This window comes from Pituophis catenifer, unplaced genomic scaffold (assembly GCF_029215685.1).
Source record: "Pituophis catenifer annectens isolate HBS135680 unplaced genomic scaffold, rPitCat1.0.hap2 SCAF_2, whole genome shotgun sequence".
Taxonomy (NCBI): domain Eukaryota; kingdom Metazoa; phylum Chordata; class Lepidosauria; order Squamata; family Colubridae; genus Pituophis; species Pituophis catenifer.
The window spans coordinates 110,824,271-110,845,466 of NW_027256882.1; the positions used below are offsets into that span (position 1 = coordinate 110,824,271).

The window sequence follows — 21,196 nt, forward strand, 5'->3', positions numbered from 1 at the left end:
AGGCTGACCACATTGCAGCCTAGATAGCTGCCACAAGTTGAAGATCAGTGCCATGCCGCACCAACGCCTCCCTGACCCGCTCGCTGGCCTGGCATCGCAGCCTGCGAGCCTTCCCTTTCACCAGGACTTCCCCTGCTCCCACGTGGGAAACCCACAGCCATTATACTGTAAATTCTATAATTAATACTCTGTAAAATGCTACATGGGCAATGATCTTGCCAGTCATTCCCCATTTTTAGTTCATCCATCCATTCATCCATCCAGCCATCCAGCCTCTTAATAGTATTACAGTCAGAATTCCATTTAAAACATAGACAGTAAAAGTTACAAATAGAAGATAAAACTAGCTAAAGTATCAATATAGCAAGCTTTAGAAACAATTTTTAAAAATTGTAATTATTCAAAGAAACTGAATCTTATTGGTTAGCTAACAATACCTGTACATAAAATAAATCTCAGATCTACTATTAAATGCATTTCATCTCCAATCAGCAGCATTCCATACCAAAATGAGTATATTCAGTCCACCATTGGCATTATTGAGGAAAAACTGGATTAATCAATAAATGAAGAGCTTTTAAAATAATTTGCAGAAAAATTGACACAATGAAAGAATAAACTGATTTTGGCTGGATTTAAACAGAATGGGATAACTTTAGTTCATCAAGCTTGCTTATATAGGTAGTCCTCGAGTTACTACAACTAAGCCCAAAATTTATGTTGCTAAGTGAAACATTTATTTAAGTGAGTTTGTCCCATTTTATGATTTTTCTTGCCACATTTGTTAAGCAAATCACTGCAGTTTTTAAATTAGTAATACGGTTGTTAAGTGAATCTGGCTTGCCCATTGACTTTGCTTGTCAGAAGGTCACAAAAGGTGATCACATGACCTAACCCTAACCCTAACCCTCACATAGCCCAAATCAGAGTTATACTCTAGCATTATACTCTACAAGTAAGGGAGAAAGCCTTATAAGCTAATGAGGTGGAAAAACAGGCAAACAATCTCTTTCATCAAAATCAGACAAATATTGATGATTGAAAAAAAAATCCCAAAATCACATACTTCAAATAAGGCACTAATATTCGTATTTCCATATAGTAAATTAATATTGGTGTCTGTTTCACATTAGCAGAAAATACATATTTTTAGTAAAAATATTTACTGAGTATTTTTAAATAAAAATAAAAAAAGAGCAACACTTAGAAATCTGGGCTAGGGCATACATTGTAGTTTGCTAATCTTTGTGAATTCCTGAAGCTCATATCCCCAAAATATAGTCAACAAATCTGTCAGCATAAGACACAACCAGGTCATCACACTGATGTACAAAATGATAAGGACAGTTGTTAGAACTAAAAGTGCTCATGGGACTGTATGTTCGTTATCTAGACGAGGCAATCTGAACTTAACACACTGCTTAACTCCTTTCTCAGGGTCATTTCTCCCTCCACATATAAGTGAATCATTTTGGTGAGTCGTTGAAAAGCTAATTCCTTTGCCACCTACACTCTACAAGTTCCCAAATAAAATTGAGATGGGGGCATGGAGAAAGGCCCTGAAGACTAATCTACAGTCCAAAATGTGTACTTATTTCCTGAACTAAGAGGACATTGTTCGATAGAATATTTTTAATCCTTTTTTTTAGCAATAGGTACTGCTGCATCTCAGATATTTATATATATGTCAAAGCTCCCTTTGCATCAAGAGAGACATTAAACACAAAATATTTTTAAATATGGTTCTAAAGAGGAAGAAAACATTAATTTCTGAATTCAGCTGAAAGAACTGGATCCAGCTGTTTCATTTTACACTAGAAAAATCTTGGTGAATATGGCAATTTTCTTGAAGAAATATTTTATTTAGCATAGATCATCATACAAGCTTTATGTTTAACAAATTTCAGCTAATTAACGTAGAAAACCATATTTTTGGCTTAGCAGTCACAGAAAAATGTGGGTTTAAGAGTCGAGCAGACTTCTCCTGCACTGCAGCTCAGGAAACATATGTGCCTGCCATTTGGGGATGGTTGCATAGGTGTTCCATTTATATTTCTGCAAATGTAATATTCTGAGTGGGGGCACTCACAACATCAAAGCACAGAACAGGAAGTCAGATCAACCAATCAGCATGCAGGGTGTGCACCTCCGCACAACGCAGTTGGGTTTTGGGTGTTCTGTGTGTCGGCCTGTCTGCAGCCATCTGCAACTTACGCTTAACCCCTATGCAGCATAGGTGTGCAGCGAAGCCTACGGGTAGTGGTAGGCAACTCTAAATCAAGCTTCACTCTACTTGTGTATATACTGTGGCTTATTTGCTCTTGTCTGACTCTTCATGACTGTACAATCTTTTATCCAGCAGAAAAAGATAGAATAGCATAAAGCTTGAACTAAGTTCCTGGCTTGTTGTGATCTTGAGTTGTCTGAGAATAAAATAAATCAATACTCCGGTTAAATATATTAATACAAAATTATTTATTCCTTATAAATAGGAATAACATGCGAACAATAACAAAAAAACCATATCATACTGCTAATTAAAAGTAATCCAGAATGTCATGAATCCTTGTTTATAGTGATGTCTGAATGTAACCTGTACCTCCTAGCTATCTTCCTGCTCTAACACCTGAAAGCTTTTCAAAAGTAAATAAATGGCTTAAATCTTTTGATCCCTGTTGTAATCCTGATCTGGGGGGCGGGGGGTGGGTGGGAATGTCAGCTTCTATTGGTAAGAATGTGGACTTTTCTTCTGATACAAACAAAAGCCATAATGACTTGATCTGATCTATGGATGGATGGATGGATGGACGGACGGACGGACGGACAGACAGATTCTTCAACTGCTCTAGCTATTACAAATAATTGCCAACCCAGGACAATCCAATGGCAATATCTGTTTTTAAGCTCCTAACTTTAAAAAGACATCATCACACCATCACATTAGAAAAAAAGCTATCAGGGACAATGCTAGATCATGTTATCTTTCAATAATATCACAGAATACTACATTGCTATGATTAGCATATAAACATTAGGGCTGGACAAATATGGGCAGGGCATTTTCCTTGCAAAATGCGCAATCAAATTTGTTTCTCAAATTTTAAGAAGCCTTAGTTCAGCTGCTTCAGAATCCTCCTGAGGTCTTCTGGGTATGCAAATGTATACAGAGGACATGTCTATTAGGATAGATTGATGCAAATGTCAAGCTTTGATGAATTGCATCTGTCTGTTTTGTTGCATCAAGAAGCAAATCTGGGAAGGAGGGGGAGGGAGGGTTCATTCCTCTAATTATTTATACAGATGATTTAGTACTAACAAATAAGGTATGTGTGCACAATCTCTCTCACACTCAAGGAACAGAAATGTCTTGCTACATAGGAAATACTGTTTCAGCTACTACTTATTTTTCTTCCAAACATTTTTCCGGCAAGTGCTTAGTCTACTTTTTTCAGATCAATTAAGTGTTGACCAATTGATTGTAATAGGAATTGACCAACTAGCTTATCACCCAAGCCGGACGTTGCAAGCTGAGGGACTACGAGTGATCCAAAGTCACCCAACTAGTTTTCATGTCTAAGACAGGGCTACATCTCTTGGTTTCTAGCCTGGAGCCTTAACCACTGCACCGAACTGGCTCTCTTTCAGCTACTAGATTAAAGACAGTAATTTGCTCAGTGGAGGCGAACGCTAGACAGGAACTTGATTTGCAGAAGAAATGGTGCACCCAAAACACCTTAAATAAAGGAATTATTTGAGGAATTATGATATTTAGATTGTGCGTGAATGTGCATCTTAAACTAAGCAGGAGCATGTTAAACTAAGCAGCATTTTCGCTGGGATCATTCAGCAATCACAGAGAGCAGTCACACAAATCCAGGGGGGAAAAGGACTGTAATTGGTATAAGCTATTTCTGACAGACACTAAATAAAACACATACACATCATCTTTTCCCACTGAAACCCAGATTGTTCCACAGGCTTAACAGATATATTTTGCACATATAAGCCTTGAACATCATGCTGTTTATGGCTGGCATGGGAGATTTAAAAAAAAAAAAGAATATAATGGATTAATGGCTATGCATTATATTATGTGTATGATGGGGTGGGGTGGGAATGACTTGAATTTTATGTTACTATGAAAAGATTCTTTCAAGCAAAGTATATTAAGCTTGAAAAAGCATACACGACAAGCTAGCCAGTCAGTTCCGAAAAGTAATTAGGACCCATCATTTGAAGAAAATAGCAATAGCAATAGCAGTTAGACTTATATACCGCTTCATAGTTCTTTTATAGTCCTCTCTAAGGAGTTTAGAGTCAGCATATTGCCCTCAACAATCTGAATCCTCATTTTACCCACTTCGGAAGGATGGAAGGCTGAGTCAACCTTGAACTGGTGAGATCTGAACTGCCGAACTGCAGCTAGCGGTCAGCTGAAGTAGCCTGCAGTACTGCACTCTAACCACTGAACCACCTCGGCTCTTATATGGAAGGAATTAAAAAATTAAAAAATTGTGAATTGTAACAGAATGTCCAAAATGGAAGACAATCCCCTTTCAATGTGGCACTGGCCACTCCTGAAACTATCAGCAATGTTTTTCATTCTGTTACATGGTACTCCTCAAGGCATCCCTTCTATCTGCTTTCTCCTGGCCTGTCCCTTTCCTTGTTCTTCCCTCATAGCAAGGCTATTTTTACTAAGTTTTCTAGTGAAGTGAACTTAAAGTTAATTGGCTCAGTGTGCAAACACTTTGGGGGTTCCACAGTGTCATGAAGGGATGCCCCAAAAATAAAATAACCAAGAGCCTTTTAAAAAGGTTCTCTAATCCTAAACTAGAGCAGGGCATGAAAAATAGAAGCTTCTTTCTTTCTTCCTTCCTTCCTTTCTTTCTTTCTCTTTCTTTTTTCTTTTCTTTCTTCCTCCCTCCCTCCCTTTTTTTTAAAAAAAATCCTCTCTCTGGTTCTTATACTGACATTCTGTTACAATTCACAATCCTTTAATTAAATAATTCCTTTATCTATCAGGCCTTACAGTATAAAATAGCTTTTTAAAAATCAGATTAGATGATACTTGCAGACTTCCTTCATTCTCAATGCCTTTAATTATGAAAGATAACAAATTAAAATGTGTCATTTTGCACAGTGCTGTGGAGTCGGAGTCGGAGTCGGAGTCGAGGAGTCGGAGTCGGAGGAAATTTTGGGTACCTGGAGTCGGAGTCGGAGTCGGCAAACAATGCACCGACTCCGACTCCGACTCCTACTAAATTTAGATTGGAATTTTAAAAAAAGCAAGTTTAAATGTCCCAATTCACAAAAAGTTATAATTAATGACTTCTCTACTGTAAGAATAAAGACCAATGCATGCAGTGCCTCACGTAACCGCAAAATGAACACGTTAAGTGACCGCGAAGAAGCATGCTTTTCATGTGCTTCACTATAAGGCACGCAACGCACAATTAGGAGTGGCAATACTTATACTTTCCATAGTGTTGTGTTCTGCTGTTACAGGGAACACTGCAACTTGCCATAAGAGATGGATTAAAAGATCGCCATGCAGCTACATTAATTGGCAAATTACGGCAAGTAACTGTTGCAGCCAGGGCCCCAAAAACAGATGCAATTTTGAAAAGACGTGCAGGAAAAGGAGCCATTTTGGATCAAACAACTCGCTGGGGAAGCACTTATTTAATGGTGAAGCGTTTGCTTGAACTTAAAGACTTCATAGAAGAAATGGACAATGAAAATCTTGCATTAACTGCAAGCCAGTGGACACAAACAAAAGAGCTGGAGAACCTTCTTTCTCACCCCTTCACTGTCACCAAGAGGTTGCAATGTGATGATCTAACCCCGGGTAAATTCCTCTTGGAATGGAAGAGCCTGTTATATCGCCTGAACAAAAATGGAGGGTTAATAGCTGAGGGCATTGCATCTTCAATGATGAAAAGAGAGAGTCTTTTGCTGGAAAATGAAATCTTGTTAGCGGCTATTTATGTCGACCCAATGAGCCGACTTTTATTGAACAGTAAACAGATTGCTACTGGGAAAAAGGCCCTCTATGATGTAGCAGTTCGCATGAAGGGATTACGACCTGAAATACCTCCACAGGAGGATGGAGTTCTTTTAAGCAATAGTGGTAACTCAGAATCATCTTCTTCAAATGAAGAATTAGACTTTGATTCCTTCTTAGACAAAATGGAAGTTGCTAAAGGAAAGCGACGTCGCATAAGCGTTACAGAACCAGTAAATGTCCAAATAAAAAAATTCCAACAGGAGTTTTATAAAGCACTAAAAGAAGTTGAAAAGTATGATCGCTCATCAAAACTTACTGTTGAAGAAGCCATCCTTGTTTATCCAGAGATCGTTAGTGATGTGGCCAGAATAGTTACTGCAATGCCACCCACCCAAGTCAGTGTCGAAAGATTATTTTCAGCCCTAAAAATAATAAAGTCTGACTTAAGAGCCTCTATGAAAGAGGATCTGGCAGAGGCAATTCTCTTCCTTAGAACTCTACATTGAATTGATTTGCATTTGCTAAGCCTATAACTACATTTCAAGATTAATATAAACCATTTCTAGGTTTTACAGATTTTGTTTTTGGTTCATATAGATAAGCTTTGTTTTTGTTCTAAAACAACCAAATAATGTGGTTTGTATTTTTGAACTGGTAAAGTTCCTGTTCCTGATGTTTATGCCTGCTGCTACTATCCAGCAACTTGATTAATTAAATTAATAAAAAAAAATTAATAAAACTTTGTTGTTTTCATTGTGTTTGTCTTTTGCTTAAACTGTTCAATACAGTAGACTGTTGGCTTCCCAGCCAGTAGTCCTGTGGTAATGACATGTATGTTGCCTTTCTTTCCTTCAAGGAATGTATAAAATACATTCGCATATTAATACAGAGGAGTCGGAGTCGGGGAGTCGGAGTCAGAGTCGGAGTCGGAAGTACAAAAAACTGAGGAGTCGGAGTCAGAGTCGGAGTCGGAACATTTATCTCCCGACTCCACAGCTCTGATTTTGCAGGAGGAAAAAACAGGAGTTTTTCATATTCAATTTCGCAGCCATTACTTTTTGCCCAACATAAACATTCATTGATTGTCAATCTGAACAATAATCTCTGGAAAGTAGTATTTAGTGCATGGACAAACCCACATAGATGCTTCAAAAATAAAGGAAGTTCACCCTCTTTCTGTTAGAAATTCACCCCCATAGACCTAACAGTGGTCACCCTATTAAATTTAATAAATTTAATAAATAAATTTAATAAATAAATCTCTTGATATATCAAGAGCACAACCTGTACATGCTTTGAACAGTAACTGCTATATATGTTCTGTTGTTAAAACATTGTAATTGAAAGCAGATTTCAAACCTAAACAAATTAAATTCACTCCTCAACCCTCCTCAATACCTTTGAGAATAAAGAATATTAATCATTCCTGATCATCAAGGCAGGCTGTAAAGCAAATTATTTAATAACCAATGTTCCAGCCCAGTTTTTCTTGGATCAATGCTCTGAAACAATGACCAAGGGATGTTTTAAGTTTGCCTGTTTTAAAAGTAATGCTTGGTCAAAGGAACTCAATTCTAAACAGTCAGGGACAGCCAGAAATAATATCAATAAGATCACCATGTACTCTTACTGATGAGGTGTTCTTTAATTATCCAAGTTTAAAATAAAACAATCAAAAAACTCCTTCACGCTCTATTGTGTTTGCCTAATCTCTGTCCCCTTAAACTCTTGTCAGAGGGTGACTCTTCAAGTTTCATAGTGTAAACAGACAAGCAGTAAAATCTCCTTCACCAAGCTGCCAATTACAATAGCCATCTACTAGAGTGTGCAGCAATCTGGATTCAACAGGCAAAGAATGAGTTGGAGAGTGCATGGAGATGTGTGGGCACCAGCCTTCAACATCTTAAAATAGCTGTATCTTTTCTTGGGCTTGGAAGGCTACCTTCTGCAACTGTTGTGTAATCCTCCCAAAAGACAAGTTTAGTTTAAAATCTGCCCCTAAAGTGGGTCTTCCAACAGGGCACTCATTGGTGATGTAACTAAATCTATCCCAACAATAAAATATCTTACACCAATTTTCTCTCTTAATATTCAGAATCAATTTAATGATACTCTTCCACCGAAATTCCCATTCCCGCATGCATATTTCTATAGCCAATAAATTATGCAGTCTTTGATATGTTTAATTCCTAAGTCATATTTCACCAGCAGTTCATAATGAAGCAGATGTTTCAATTAGTGTGTTATTTTCAAATTCCGTCAAATCTCTTAAGTATTTTTATTTCTGCAATTTTTTTGAAGAACACCTGGAAGTCCTACCTCTTCTGTAGAGGTACCCAGGCTGTAAGGATGATACAGTTCCCTCTGAAATCTATACTGGACAAGGATGATAGAACCTTCTTGCTCTGAATTTTTTATAGGAGCTTAACCAATGACTTTATTAAAATATTTTCTGAGTTCACTTGGAAATCAAAGCAAACTATAAAAAGGATGAAAAACAAAAAGGTATAATCAGTCTCTAGCAAAATCTGAAAATCACAGAAGTCTGCAACTTCAGTTTAACCTTGATGATAGAGTCTCATCCTTTCTATTAGGCAGCAAGCCCAGAAGAATAAAAAAATATATCCATAAAATTGGTTCTTTTCCCCTTTTCTGTCATACAATTACATCATCCCAGAGGGAAATATGTTCAAGTAATAGGAGAGGTATTCAAAGAAACGAACCCATTTTTGGACTGAAAACTTTTGCAATGAAACAATGAATAAATACAGCAAAAGTCAAAAGTTTCCTTGTTCCTCCATGGTTGTAAAAAAAAAAAGGGGGGGGGGGGTAAACTAATAGACAATCAACTCATCAGCATTCTACCCGTAATTGTCCTTATCTGAATACTTTTTTTTGTTAGTTTTATTTAATTGATTAACAAAATAGAGAAAATCAATAGGAATTTTTAAAAATGAAAACAAAACCTATTTTTGAGGTTTACCAGAGGTCAATAAAATCTCTTACATTTGTTTTAATTCTGATTTTATTTTGGCAGGGTCTAAGTGGTAACCGGGTATCATATATTTTATTTTATTTATTTTTATTTATTTATTTGTCAAGCATATATAAGATAACAGGTAAAAGTATAAATATAATTTGAATACATGAGAAGAGTAAGAGTAAAAAGGAATATTATATAAATAACTCAAGGAGCAAACATATGCAACATACCTTCTTGATCCTATTTTCCCCACAACAACAACCCTGTAAAATGGGTTGGGCTGAGAACGAGTGACTGGCTCAAAGACAACCAGCTGGTTTTCATGGTTAAAGCAGGACTTAAACTCACAGTCTCCTGCTTTCTAGCCTGGTGCCTTACTCACTAGACCAGTGATGGCTAACCTTTTCCAGACCAAGTGCCCAAAGCGTGTGTGTGCGTGCGCGAATGCACGTGTGCGTTCCCAAACCACCAAAATGCAATGCATGTGCGGGCCCCGTGCATATCCCCCATCCCCATGCATGTGTGCGCCCTCCGCCCATGCGCATGCCCTCCACATACATGCCCCGCCCCCGTGATGCACGGCAGAGACTGAAAGACCAGCTGGCCGGCAGGAGCCACGCACGCATGCGCAGCGGAGCTGAACTGGGGTGACAGCTCACGTGCCCACAGAGAGGGCTCTGCATGCCACCTCTGGCACACATGCCATAGGTTCGCCATCACAGCACTAGACCAAACTGACTCTCTCATGTTACCTGAGAGTCTTTCTGGCCTTTGTCCTCTGACAATGTGAAAAAGATATTCTCTAGATTCTAGAAGAACCACTTCTGCCTGCGGAATATATCCTTGCTCCCCTGGCTCCTTTGAATATCAGAAAGGAGGGCAGTTGTTAATGCCTCATTGCAAGAGGGACATTGTCCATGATCCTTAAGGAAACTATGGTGTAACCCCCTCCTTAAGATGTCTTGTTTGAACTCGGAGGTATTAGATAACTAACATTCAATCTCCATTCTTTTATTTCTAGGAATTCGCTAGGGAGCATCCAAGGAAATGGACTAAATAGATCTTCCCCAGTCAAGATTCAGGTCTGTGTATGGGAAAGAGATGGTATTTGTTTGGGATTGCTACTGTGGGAGTGGATGAGCTGGAATCCTTTTAAACCCCTTGTCTTCTGTATCATCAACAAGATATCTTCAGGAAAGGAGATTGGAGATTGAAAGCATTTTCTGAGGTGATTATACTCCTTCTTCAGATGAGTTTCAGTCACTTGTGGGAAAGGAAGAGGAGTTGGCCCTTATGGGGAAGATCAGTCCACTCCCCCCACTATTTAAGGACTAGATAAACCAGTGGGAAAGATCATCTGGCAGTTTTGGGTTTGGCATGATCAGTACAGAAAAAATACCCAACTCATATTATCACCCCAGGCTACTCTAGTGATATTATTTATTTACTGCATGTATATGGCCACCCAATTTAGGCAATGTGATATGGGTGGCCATATAAATGCTTTCTCAAGGAAACTCCTGCTGGAACTGCAGGCAGCAGGAGGGAGCAGGGGCCCTTGACCCAGCTTCTGCGGGTGCACCAGCTGCAATCCTATTGAGAGAAGAGGACCTTGCCACAGTAACTCATGCCCTCATCACCATCTCTTTGGACAATTGTTAACATGCTCCCAGGGTGGATAAAAATCAATGATTTTTTTAAAAAAAAAATCAAAAAAATCAGATTTTTTTAATTTAAATTGGATTTTTTTGATTTTTTTCGAATTTATTTTAATAAAAAACTTTTGAGATAAAAATCTATCATAAGATAGTTTTCTATTTAAGATACATAAATAATTTAGTTTATTCAGCATGAAATGGAGCTTAGTTATGTAGCATGAGGCTGTATATTCTGCAACACTGGGACCATCGGTGAGTCAACAGTGGTTCAAAGTAGCAGAGATGACAGTTGCTCTTTAAAAATTATGATTTAAATCGAGTTGATTTAAATCAAGCCTTTTTACTAGTGATTTAAATCATGATTTAAATTGTGATTTAAATCAACTCGATTTAAATCAAATCCACCCTGCATGCTCCACATGGGGCTGTCTTTAAAAGCCACTTGAAAATTCAGCCAGTAAATGCACAGAGCCAAGTAGTTCACTGGCTACAATAGTTTCCACATGCAATTTAAAGTATTGATCTTGGACTATTGACTACTGACAGTCCTTAGGGATTGAGATAGAGTATAAATAGAAAAATAAACAGGAACAGGAAAATATATATGTATACAAAGTTCTACAGTTTCTTCAGTAAAAGACTATACTTCATTGTAATTGTCTATACATAATGTATGTCTGCAAGCAATTAATTCACAAGTTGCATCTCAAATCCACACAGTAATAGGGTTCATAAATCTTTCCTCTCTTAAAAGACTTCTGCCTGATATGCTACATAGCATGGGAGGATCTAAATAAAAATATTAAAACACTAGTCTGTCAGCAATAAGAAAAGTCTCAACTTACCGATATATCTCGAATTCAAGACAAAAACACAGCATAAATGCATTTCATAACAAAACACAAATAAAGCCACTCTTCTCGGCCTACAGTTCTATTATTTCCTGAATTGCAAAAACAAGAGCAGAGGAAGGACAGACACTGGGTTTATGCTGGAAATAAGATGTTACTATAGAATTGCTTGAAAGCAGCAAGCATCAGAGAAAGGAAGTCCCTTCAACCTGAATAACACTCAGGCATTTTTTTACAAAAGTAATAGTTTACTGAACATAAAAGTGTGGATAGACAGAAAATATTCACATTTACCCTCTTTCCCCCAAAATAAGATATCCCCTGATAATAAGCCCAATCAGGTTTTTGAGCACATGGCAATAAGGCCAAGCACTTATTTCAGGGTTCAAAAAAATATAAGACAGGGTCTTATTTTCGAGGAAACACGGTATTAATTGTTCACATATGGAACTCTACTAATGGATCAAGCACCGTCTGGGGAGAGGGAGAAACTATATCTGAATACTCCTTTCAGTTCCGTACAATCTCTATAAATCTGCTAAACAACGCTGGGAAACCATCTCCATGGTATAAGAAACGGCACTGGGAGAACTCTCTATTCTGCCATCACAAATTACTTACTGGACTGCAGGAACACTTTTGTTTGTAAAATGGCAACTTAATAAGGTAAAGGAGGTTCCCCTCACACATATATGCTAGTCGTTCCCAACTCTAGGGGGTGGTGCTCATCTCCGTTTCAAAGCTGAAGAGCCAGCACTGTCCGAAGACGTCTCTGTGGTCATGTGGCCGGCATGACTAAATGCCAAAGGTGTACGGAATGCTGTTACCTTTCCACAAAAGGTGGTCCCTATTTTTTTATTTACATTTTTATGTGCTTTTGAACTGCTAGGTTGGCAGAAGCTGGGACAAGTAACGGGAACTTACCCTGTTACGCGGCATTAGGGATTCGATCGACAAGCTCAGTGTCTTAGCCACTGAGCCACTACGTATTTTATTTTAAATAAATATTTTAAATATTTTAGCTAATAAATTATCTTTTATATCATATAGATAGTGTTAACCAATTCAGATTTTCCCTATTATTTGAGTTTTAAATAGAAAAGGAAGATCACCCTATGTGTTCTTCAGTTTGAGGTGATTAAAAACTCAAGTTACATATATTTATATTGCAACAAGATTTATTTTAAATCCAATATAAGAGACTAATTTTAAATCACTGCTCATATTCCAATGTAAAAATTATAAATTGTTTTTAAAATATTTTACATCTGTTCCATTTCAAAAGTAGTAATAACTATCCACCCAGTTTCATCCCATAAAATTGGCCTTACATAATGTAGTATAACATTATATTATATAACATTATAACACCCTTAGCTTTCATTCTTTAATTTTGTTTGTGACTACTGGAAATGTTGCATGTTAATACAGGTAATTATAATTTAGTAACAGCCTCATTTAGCAACTGCTCACAGTTACAATGGTGATGAAAAAGTAATGTTGACAACTGATCCTTGCATTTGTGACCTTTGCAGGTCTGAAAAGCAAAAGAAGGTTGAAGTAAGCACTCAGACATTTTTTCAATTAGCAACCACTTAGTTTAACAACCAATTTTCTAATCCCAATTGTGGTTGCTAAATGAGGACTATCTCTAATGATTTAGGTGGTTAAGTGTTTTCTACAGTTTGACTTGTCTTTTACTGAAAAGCCGATCAATCCAGCTATTTAAGAATCACTCTAATAATTCTGATATATTCATATGTAGTCCCGAAATATCTGATGTATCATCACAATCCCATAATGTATTTGACAAAGCAGGTCTATGAGAATTGTTGAAACAGTCTAATTGCTAAGTGATGTGCTGCAAAGATGTCTTGAATAACATGTTAATTAACAAATTAACAATTAACATGTTAATTAACAATGCATCATTTATATTTTTGTCTATCTTTTTAGTATCTCTCTATGCATCTCTTTATGCATTCAGAACTGTTTGACAATTGATCATAAAACAGAACAGAGGGCAAACGTCAATACAGGATAAAAAAAAATTAAGAGATTTTTCCACCTATTAGACACCTAAAACTTAAGATTATTAAAAGACAATGTGTTTCATGAATAAATGCAAGTGCCAATATTCTATTTGTATAATATACAAACCAGTAATTTCACTCACATCCTTTCCAATAATAACTTGATTTACAGGATGTTAGCAAAACCATATCCTGGAAACAATGACATAGTTTAAAAGTCCTGAAGGAAGAGTTTAACATTTGGATAATAAAATTACTGCCAGGCTCCAACCTTATTTATATTTAGCAGGAGTCAGGTTATCTTGGTTCATAGGACAGATATCAAATAGGGGGAAGAAGCAATGGGATACAGAAAATTTAACTGAAGAGATCACCAACATTCTTCTTGTAAAAAGCATGTAAAAACATCGCATATCAGAATGCACAAAACAAAATATTCATGCTTTACTTGCACTTCTACAGTGTCACAAAGAAAACTGTACAATGTATAATTCTGGTGTTTTTAGGTATGAGCACATCACAGTATCTGAATATCTTTCCCAAGGGCTTCACTGCTACTCTATCTACCAAATGCTAATCTGCAGTCTATTTCTTAATTGCTAGTTCCTTTATTGTTTTAGTCAATTTACCACTTCAATGTCTTCATTGCCAACTGTAAGATACAGGTCACTGTACCTATTGTTACTGGTTTGTTGTAATTTATATTTAATATTATTCTATGTTGGTTCTCTCCTTGATTAGTTTCAATCCATTGCTTCTTGTTCTGACTTTAGAAACTAATCAAAGAGAGAACCACCCTAGAACTAAGGAGAAATTTCCTGACAGTTAGAACAACCTGCCTTCAGAAGTTGTGGGTGCTCAAATACTGGAGGTCTTAAAAAGAGATTGGACAACCATTTGTCTGAAATAGTATAGGGTTTCCTACTTGAGCAGGGGATTGGATTAGAAGACCTTCAAGGTCCCTTCCAACTCTATTATTCTGATATTCTATACTGTTATTCTGTTAATATTAGCCCGTTTCCTTTACCATGATGCCTGACCATTCAGGCTGTGGTTTCATATTCTGCATACAAGTTTCACCTGAAGACACTGTGATGTTCTGGGATTCCCAATTTTTTTTTCAAAACGTCACAAAGTTGACACAATCAAAGGCCTTTCTATACGCAAAATGACTTCTTTTTTATATTCTTCAATTTTCTTAATTAACCAGTATGCCTCAGCAATGATTTCTTGTTGTTCGTTTTTTTCTAAAACTAGCTTGAATATCTGGCATCTCCCTTTCCATGTGGAGTTTAAAGCCACACTGGATGATCCTAAACATGTGAAATTAACAATATTTTGTGATAGTTTGACATTGGTATTATTCTGACTTCTTTGAACGTGTTGACCATTATGACACTCTGGATATGCTGGCATTATTTGATTGGATACTTGACTCTTAAACACTTTTGCTTCTTTTAACACATATTCCACCCCCTTCCGCCCCCGCTTACTATCCACTATCATGCCAATATTTATATATCTTAATATTTCTCTTTATAGAAGATCTTTCCTCCTCATTTTTAGTAATCTTTCTCTTAAAGCATTACTTTTCATTCATGGCATTTTTCAATCGGCATCCCATTAAGTATCTTTTTCAAATTTTTCATTGCTCTAATTCCATACTTCTGTGGCATTCTGTAACATAATTCTTTTCACTCTGTTCCAAGCAGCTTTCATTTTTCAGTTATTCTAGAGATAAATCTATCTTAAATCATTTTTCCCACAGGATTTGTAACTTCTCTTCCTTTCTTTCTTCTTTGATTTTCCTTTCTTCCATGTCCATTTTTATTTCAAAATGACAGTACTAAAGAAATGTTCTATCCCACATTTAGAGCTCTCATTACTATCATATCCTTTACTAATTTTCTCAATCTTTCAGTATGAACAATATTCATTACATATTTGAGTTATTCCTTTTTTTTGGGTCTACATAGGAATGGACATGCTTAATTAACATATTCAAAAAAACCAGAACTTTTTCTCAGCAGGTAGTCAATGACCATTTTTTCATAAGTCTCTGAATGGATATATCATATTTATAGACTTTTTTAGTCTGTTCTCACATCCAGTTTCCCTGATAATTTTGTCCACAACTTACTCCTTGTTTTTCCATTATTAAGTTTCACTGGAATACAATATGGCACTGTCACCCACAACTGGATTTTGACTTTCATGTGTATCTACAATTCATACTTTCTGACATCCATTTAAGTCCATTGATACACTTAATAGCTTAATTTTCCTGCATACATTCATCATCTTGATTCTGTGACTCTACTCTCCTGGGGTTTAAAACCTGGTGCTGTTACCAGGCCTGGGGTTAATGAGTTTATTGAGACTCCTCAATAAATGTGAATTTATTGACTCCTATCATATCTGTATGGTTTGAGATATTGTTTTGTTTGTTTTATACTAGGCTGCCTGTGTATGTGTCATTTTTGTTTCTGGATTTTGTAAACTTCATAGAGTAGACAGCTGTAACAGATTTAACACATTCAATTAATCAAGTCATCTTCATTAATATCTATTTCCCTTTAGTTTCAGAAATATACAATGTACAGTGCCTACTTTCCTTTCAATTTGTTAATTCATGTTCTTTAAATTTACTCCTTACAAGTTACCATTTTCCATATGCAGGGGTTATTTATACATATTGACCTCTCCTACCCATTATTGCTTTGATCAACTATGGCTTTTATACACTGGGGTTTTTTTATCAGTAAAATAGTGAAACTGGACTTTAGATTACTAACCTTAATTGAAATAGTACCATGTGAAGCATTCTCTGCAGATGATAAGGATCGTATTGGATGTTTTGGCCAGTATGTTACAATGACCAATGCCTCATTTACTCAGGTTATCTTATGCAATCTAGAATCTTGAAACTTCTTGTAGATAGAAATTGCTATCTACATTTGGAAGTATACAAAGTGTACTGACACATATTCAGACTATGCCATCAAGTGTTTTATTAATAACTGGAAGTAGACAAGGTTTTATTTTTCCATTTGGGATAAAGTAACTGCAAGCCAATAACATTATCAATGAAGAACTTAAAATTCATGTTCAGACGTTGCTAGAATTCCAGGATTTTATTCTAATGATGTTTGCAATATTGGCTTATGTCTCTATCAATAAAATAAATAAAGGGTGTGTAAGAGAACTGAGGCTAAGTCTTTGTAATTAGTCCATGCTTAGAGTTTGTATTACTTCTGGTATATGTAGCCACAAACATATGTGTAGTTTATATTTACTTTAATTAAATGTTTTTACATAAATATAAACTTAATAAATATTTTAAAGTTCAACACTGTTTAAATTTGTAAGCAATTTCTGATCCTGACTTGGCAGATAAGGTAGTTACTTGGTGTGCCATTTGGCATTATTCCCTCATTCCCACATGTCCTCAATACACTGCTCTGCATCTTAAGTCCTTTTAAAGCACAACTAGGTAAAGATTATATCTGGACTATTAATTATTGTTATATAGATTTAAGGACATCCAGTTCCACTTGTGCATTCTTTGTCTTGTGGAAAATAAGATTGATTTTTTTTTTGGAGGGGGAACAAGAATATTAAAAATTCACTGTTTTACTACTGATTTTAAAAAGTTGATTTTAAAAGAAAGACAGAGATGCTAATTCTTATCATTCTAGGTTACAAAAAGGATCAATGATACAGTATGCTCTGTAGTAATTTAAGACATTGCTTCCAAATAATCCACATGAAGAAGCACATTTCTCATTATATTGCAAAAAGTTATACTAATTAATGATGGAAGGTTTTTTTTTCCTCCCTAAGACTGTGGGTTTCAATTGTTTTTCTTCTATTGCTGAAAACAACATTCAAGTGTAGTGAGAATATAGATTAACCCATCTGCAGGAAATGGAGTGGGTTTAGATTAAGCAGTTACACACTTGGAATGACTAATTTTGAGTTTGTTACTGCTGATGGGAGTTTTCAAACAGCACATGAAAATATTTCATATTGGGCAGTTCATGAAAATAATGTAGCAAAAAAGAAATAGCCTATCCATTAGTAGCAGCTACCGTAATTTTACATAATAAACTGTTTCTATAAAACAGAAATCTGTCAGCAATATCCCAGATGCTGTCACTGGCTTCTTCAGGTATGCTTTGACAATATTGTCTAAAGTTCTGAAAAGTCACTTGCTGAGTGGACTGGCAAACTACGTATAAGGCTATTTCTTTTATTCCTAGATAACATAGTACACTTATCACATAAATTATCACAGTTAACCTTAATTTAATGGCCTAACTTGGAAGAGGGAACATCCTTTTCTTTTTTCATAAAATCTGTTAAATACAAAAACATGTTATCAAATGATATACACCATTTGCATATGATACCATTATGCAAATTATATGTACCATGGCAAATATTTGGTCTATGGAAAATAAAGCTCATTATATCGAAGTCCACTAAATCAAGGTTTCACTATATTCACTATACCGGTGAATTTAGATGAAACTGTATATTTTCTTGTTTGTCATTTGAGTTCCCCAAGAAAGAGGAAATTCAAATGACAGTAATTGATTATAAAGCAGAATTAGAGGTCTATAATCTATAAAAATGGTATGAAAATTAAATTAAAAATAAATCTATAGGAAGCTATATCTGCAATCTTTGAAAGTACAGTATTACGTACTTTCAAATTAACAGTCTATTTAAACAGCATAAAAGTATTGTGGCTTATCATTATCTTTTTCAATCGGGGCAAAATTTCAGAGCTCTAAAAGATATACCATTTCCTTCTCAACCAACTTTGCATAAATATTTATACTAAATATCGTAAGATCTGTTAGGCCCTTAAGGCATGTAATGTACTTTGACAGCTTCCCAAGTAAATTTTATTACTTGGATTCAAAGAGTCAAATATTTTATACCGTATTTCTCTATCAAATTACAAGTACATCAACTACCATTGTCATATCCTTTCATTAATTATTTGTCTTGTGAGTGTTTCCTCACTTCATTTTATTTCAGGAGGCACAAATTATTTAAGAAAACCCTCTGATTTCCTTTTCCCACACACCCAGGGAAGAGTAACGTAAGATTATATAATAATAGGTTTAGAACTATGTTTAAATTCTACACACCTTTTATGCCACCATTCTGTGTCCACCACACCCTCCCTCCTTTCAAACTTGCTATTTCTGAGTTTGGTTATGTCATAACCTCACAATATTAGACGCACCTATTATTACATAATAAAAGCACATTTCTTTCTAGAAGGGCAATTTCAGAAGTTTTTCTCCCTTCAGGATGAAATGAACATACAGTAAATGAAATGACATACAATACTATGGGAAATACACTATCATAATAAAAGGACAACTGAGGCTTCAGGTTTGATTGTGGAACATTTTGACTCACAGAGAGAAGCAATCAGAAGCTGCTCTCCAAAAAGAGACTTCTATTAGAACATCTGGGAACCTCAGTGATTCAGCTCACTTTCCTACAATAAACAGAATATTTCAGATTTCTACCACCTACCAGGGAATAAATTGTTATTTATTGTAATAAGCTGTACTCTTGTATATTTGCAATACAATAATATTTTTAATTGATCTCTCTGAGAATCTTTTATGACTGTATCGTTGATCAAATTGTAACAATAAAATAAATTGGCCACAGTAGGACAATTTTTTTAAAAAAGCGTAAGAATCACAGCACAATAAAAAAAAGAGTGTGATAAAAATCGAATAATAATGGTAAGACAAGCAAAATGAGGGAGGCAGGAATGAAGGACATAGAATCAGAACAAAATGAAAAATAGCAGCAAAAGGAAATTGGGGGGGAAAGTGCTAAAGTAACTCTTAATCAGTACACCATGTTAGCTTTCCAGTTTATTTATCAGGGCTTAGCACGGCATACAAATGCATCCTGTTGTGTCTTGGATTTATGAGTTTTTTTGCTCATTCAGCTTTCCCTTTCAACCCATATCTATATGGTTCTAGATGCAAGCTTATACAGATTTACCCAATTAAAATGATTTCTGGCCAGAAATGCATAGAAATAAGACACTTGATAGTCAATATAACACATCCTTCAAAATCCTAAATACAGGTAGTTCTCAACGTACAATAACTGACCCAAAATTTATGTTGCTAAGTGAGAAATACGTTTAGTGAGTTTTGCCCCATTTTATGACTTTCCTTGCCACATTTGTTAAGTGAATCACTGCTGCTGTTAAATTAATAACGCAGTTGTTAAGTGAATCTGGCTTTCCCATTGACTTTGCTTGTCAGAATGTCGCAAAAAGGGAATCATATGACTCTGGGACACTGCAATTGTCATAAACGTAAGTTGTCGAGCATCCAAATGTAAATCACGGGATCACGGGGATGCTGCAATGATCACAAATGTGAAAAATGGTCCTAAGTCAGTTTTTTCAGTGCCGTTGTTAATTTTGAACGGTCACTAAGCGAACTGATGTAAATCGGGGACTACCTGTAGCCAAACCTTCGAATAAAACTCAAAGAGTAGAGACTCAGAAACAAATGGGCCATTTCTAATACTTCTAGTCATGGCCAGGTTTTCCTTCAGGTTGACAGTGGCGCTGGAAATCCCAGGTTTCTTTCTTCAAGCCAGATCCACACCTGGATCCACGTGCCGCTTACTCCCACTTCATCATCATATTTGCGGGTGGAAAGTAAACCACGGGGCTAAAAGGTCAGCTAGCTAGCCCCCCTCGCGACGTGCCTCTTTTCTTCCCATCGGCACCGCTCGATCCTACCAACCCCATCAATTTACTAGGCTTGATCAACACCCGCTTCCTCTTACGTCCTCACTGTGCAGAGAAGCACGCTTCCATCCCAGGCATCGGGGCTACCCACCACTGGGAAAGGTCACCGTTTTTGATCCCAGCATCCAAGGGGCGTGATGGGAGGAGAGTCTCCCAGACGCTGGCCAGGCGCCGGGAAGCCTTTCTTTCATTTGGGTCTCGCTCACACACACCCCTTTCCGGGGGTCGCCGCACTCACCTCCTGAAATCAAAGGGCATGTTGGTGGCAACGCAACGTCCCCGCCCCCCTTCTGCCCAAAATCTCGGCTTCAGTCGTGCCGGCTCCTAGGGCAGGAAGTGACGGACCCAGCTCGGCCAAGTCGGAGGATGCGCTGCACAAACTCATTGGACGGCGGACCCGCGCACCGCGACGCTTCCGCCGCCGCGTTAAAGGAGACCGGCGAGGGGCGCGCGGGAATAGGGAGGGATGGGTGCTTTTGCAAGGGACTCAGTGGAGAACTTGCAGAGCTGTTCAAGGGGCACTTGTCTCCATAATATGTTGGAAGGTTTGGGGGGGGGTGAAAGACGGGGGTCGGGAAATTAAACTTTAAAAGGGGAGTTTTAAGAATATAATTTAAAAGATAGGCGGGGAGTGACTTTCGAAATAAACTTTCGGAGTTGTGAAAAGGATACAAGCGACTTTATTTATCCTCATTCTCCAGAGAAGGGCGGCATATAAATCGAACCAATAAATAAATCTATCTATCTATATCTATCTATCTATCTATCTATCTATCTATCTATCTATCTATCTATCTATCTATCAACAAATACAAAGAAAGAAGTAACAGTATAGACATAGACAAGGATA

General features: G+C 36.7%; 1 protein-coding gene across 1 annotated transcript in view; it reads right to left on the reverse strand.

Annotated features, from left to right (window-relative positions):
• Nucleotides 1-20,665, reverse strand: part of ERGIC1 (endoplasmic reticulum-golgi intermediate compartment 1) — an 81,396-nt gene extending 60,731 nt beyond the window's left edge. The window contains exon 1 of the mRNA XM_070933964.1: nt 20,585-20,665. Within this exon, the coding sequence (XP_070790065.1) occupies nt 20,585-20,604 (20 nt within the window). The 5' untranslated portion in view covers nt 20,605-20,665. The remainder of the gene's footprint in view (nt 1-20,584) is intronic.
• Between the last annotated feature and the right edge of the window lie 531 nt (nt 20,666-21,196).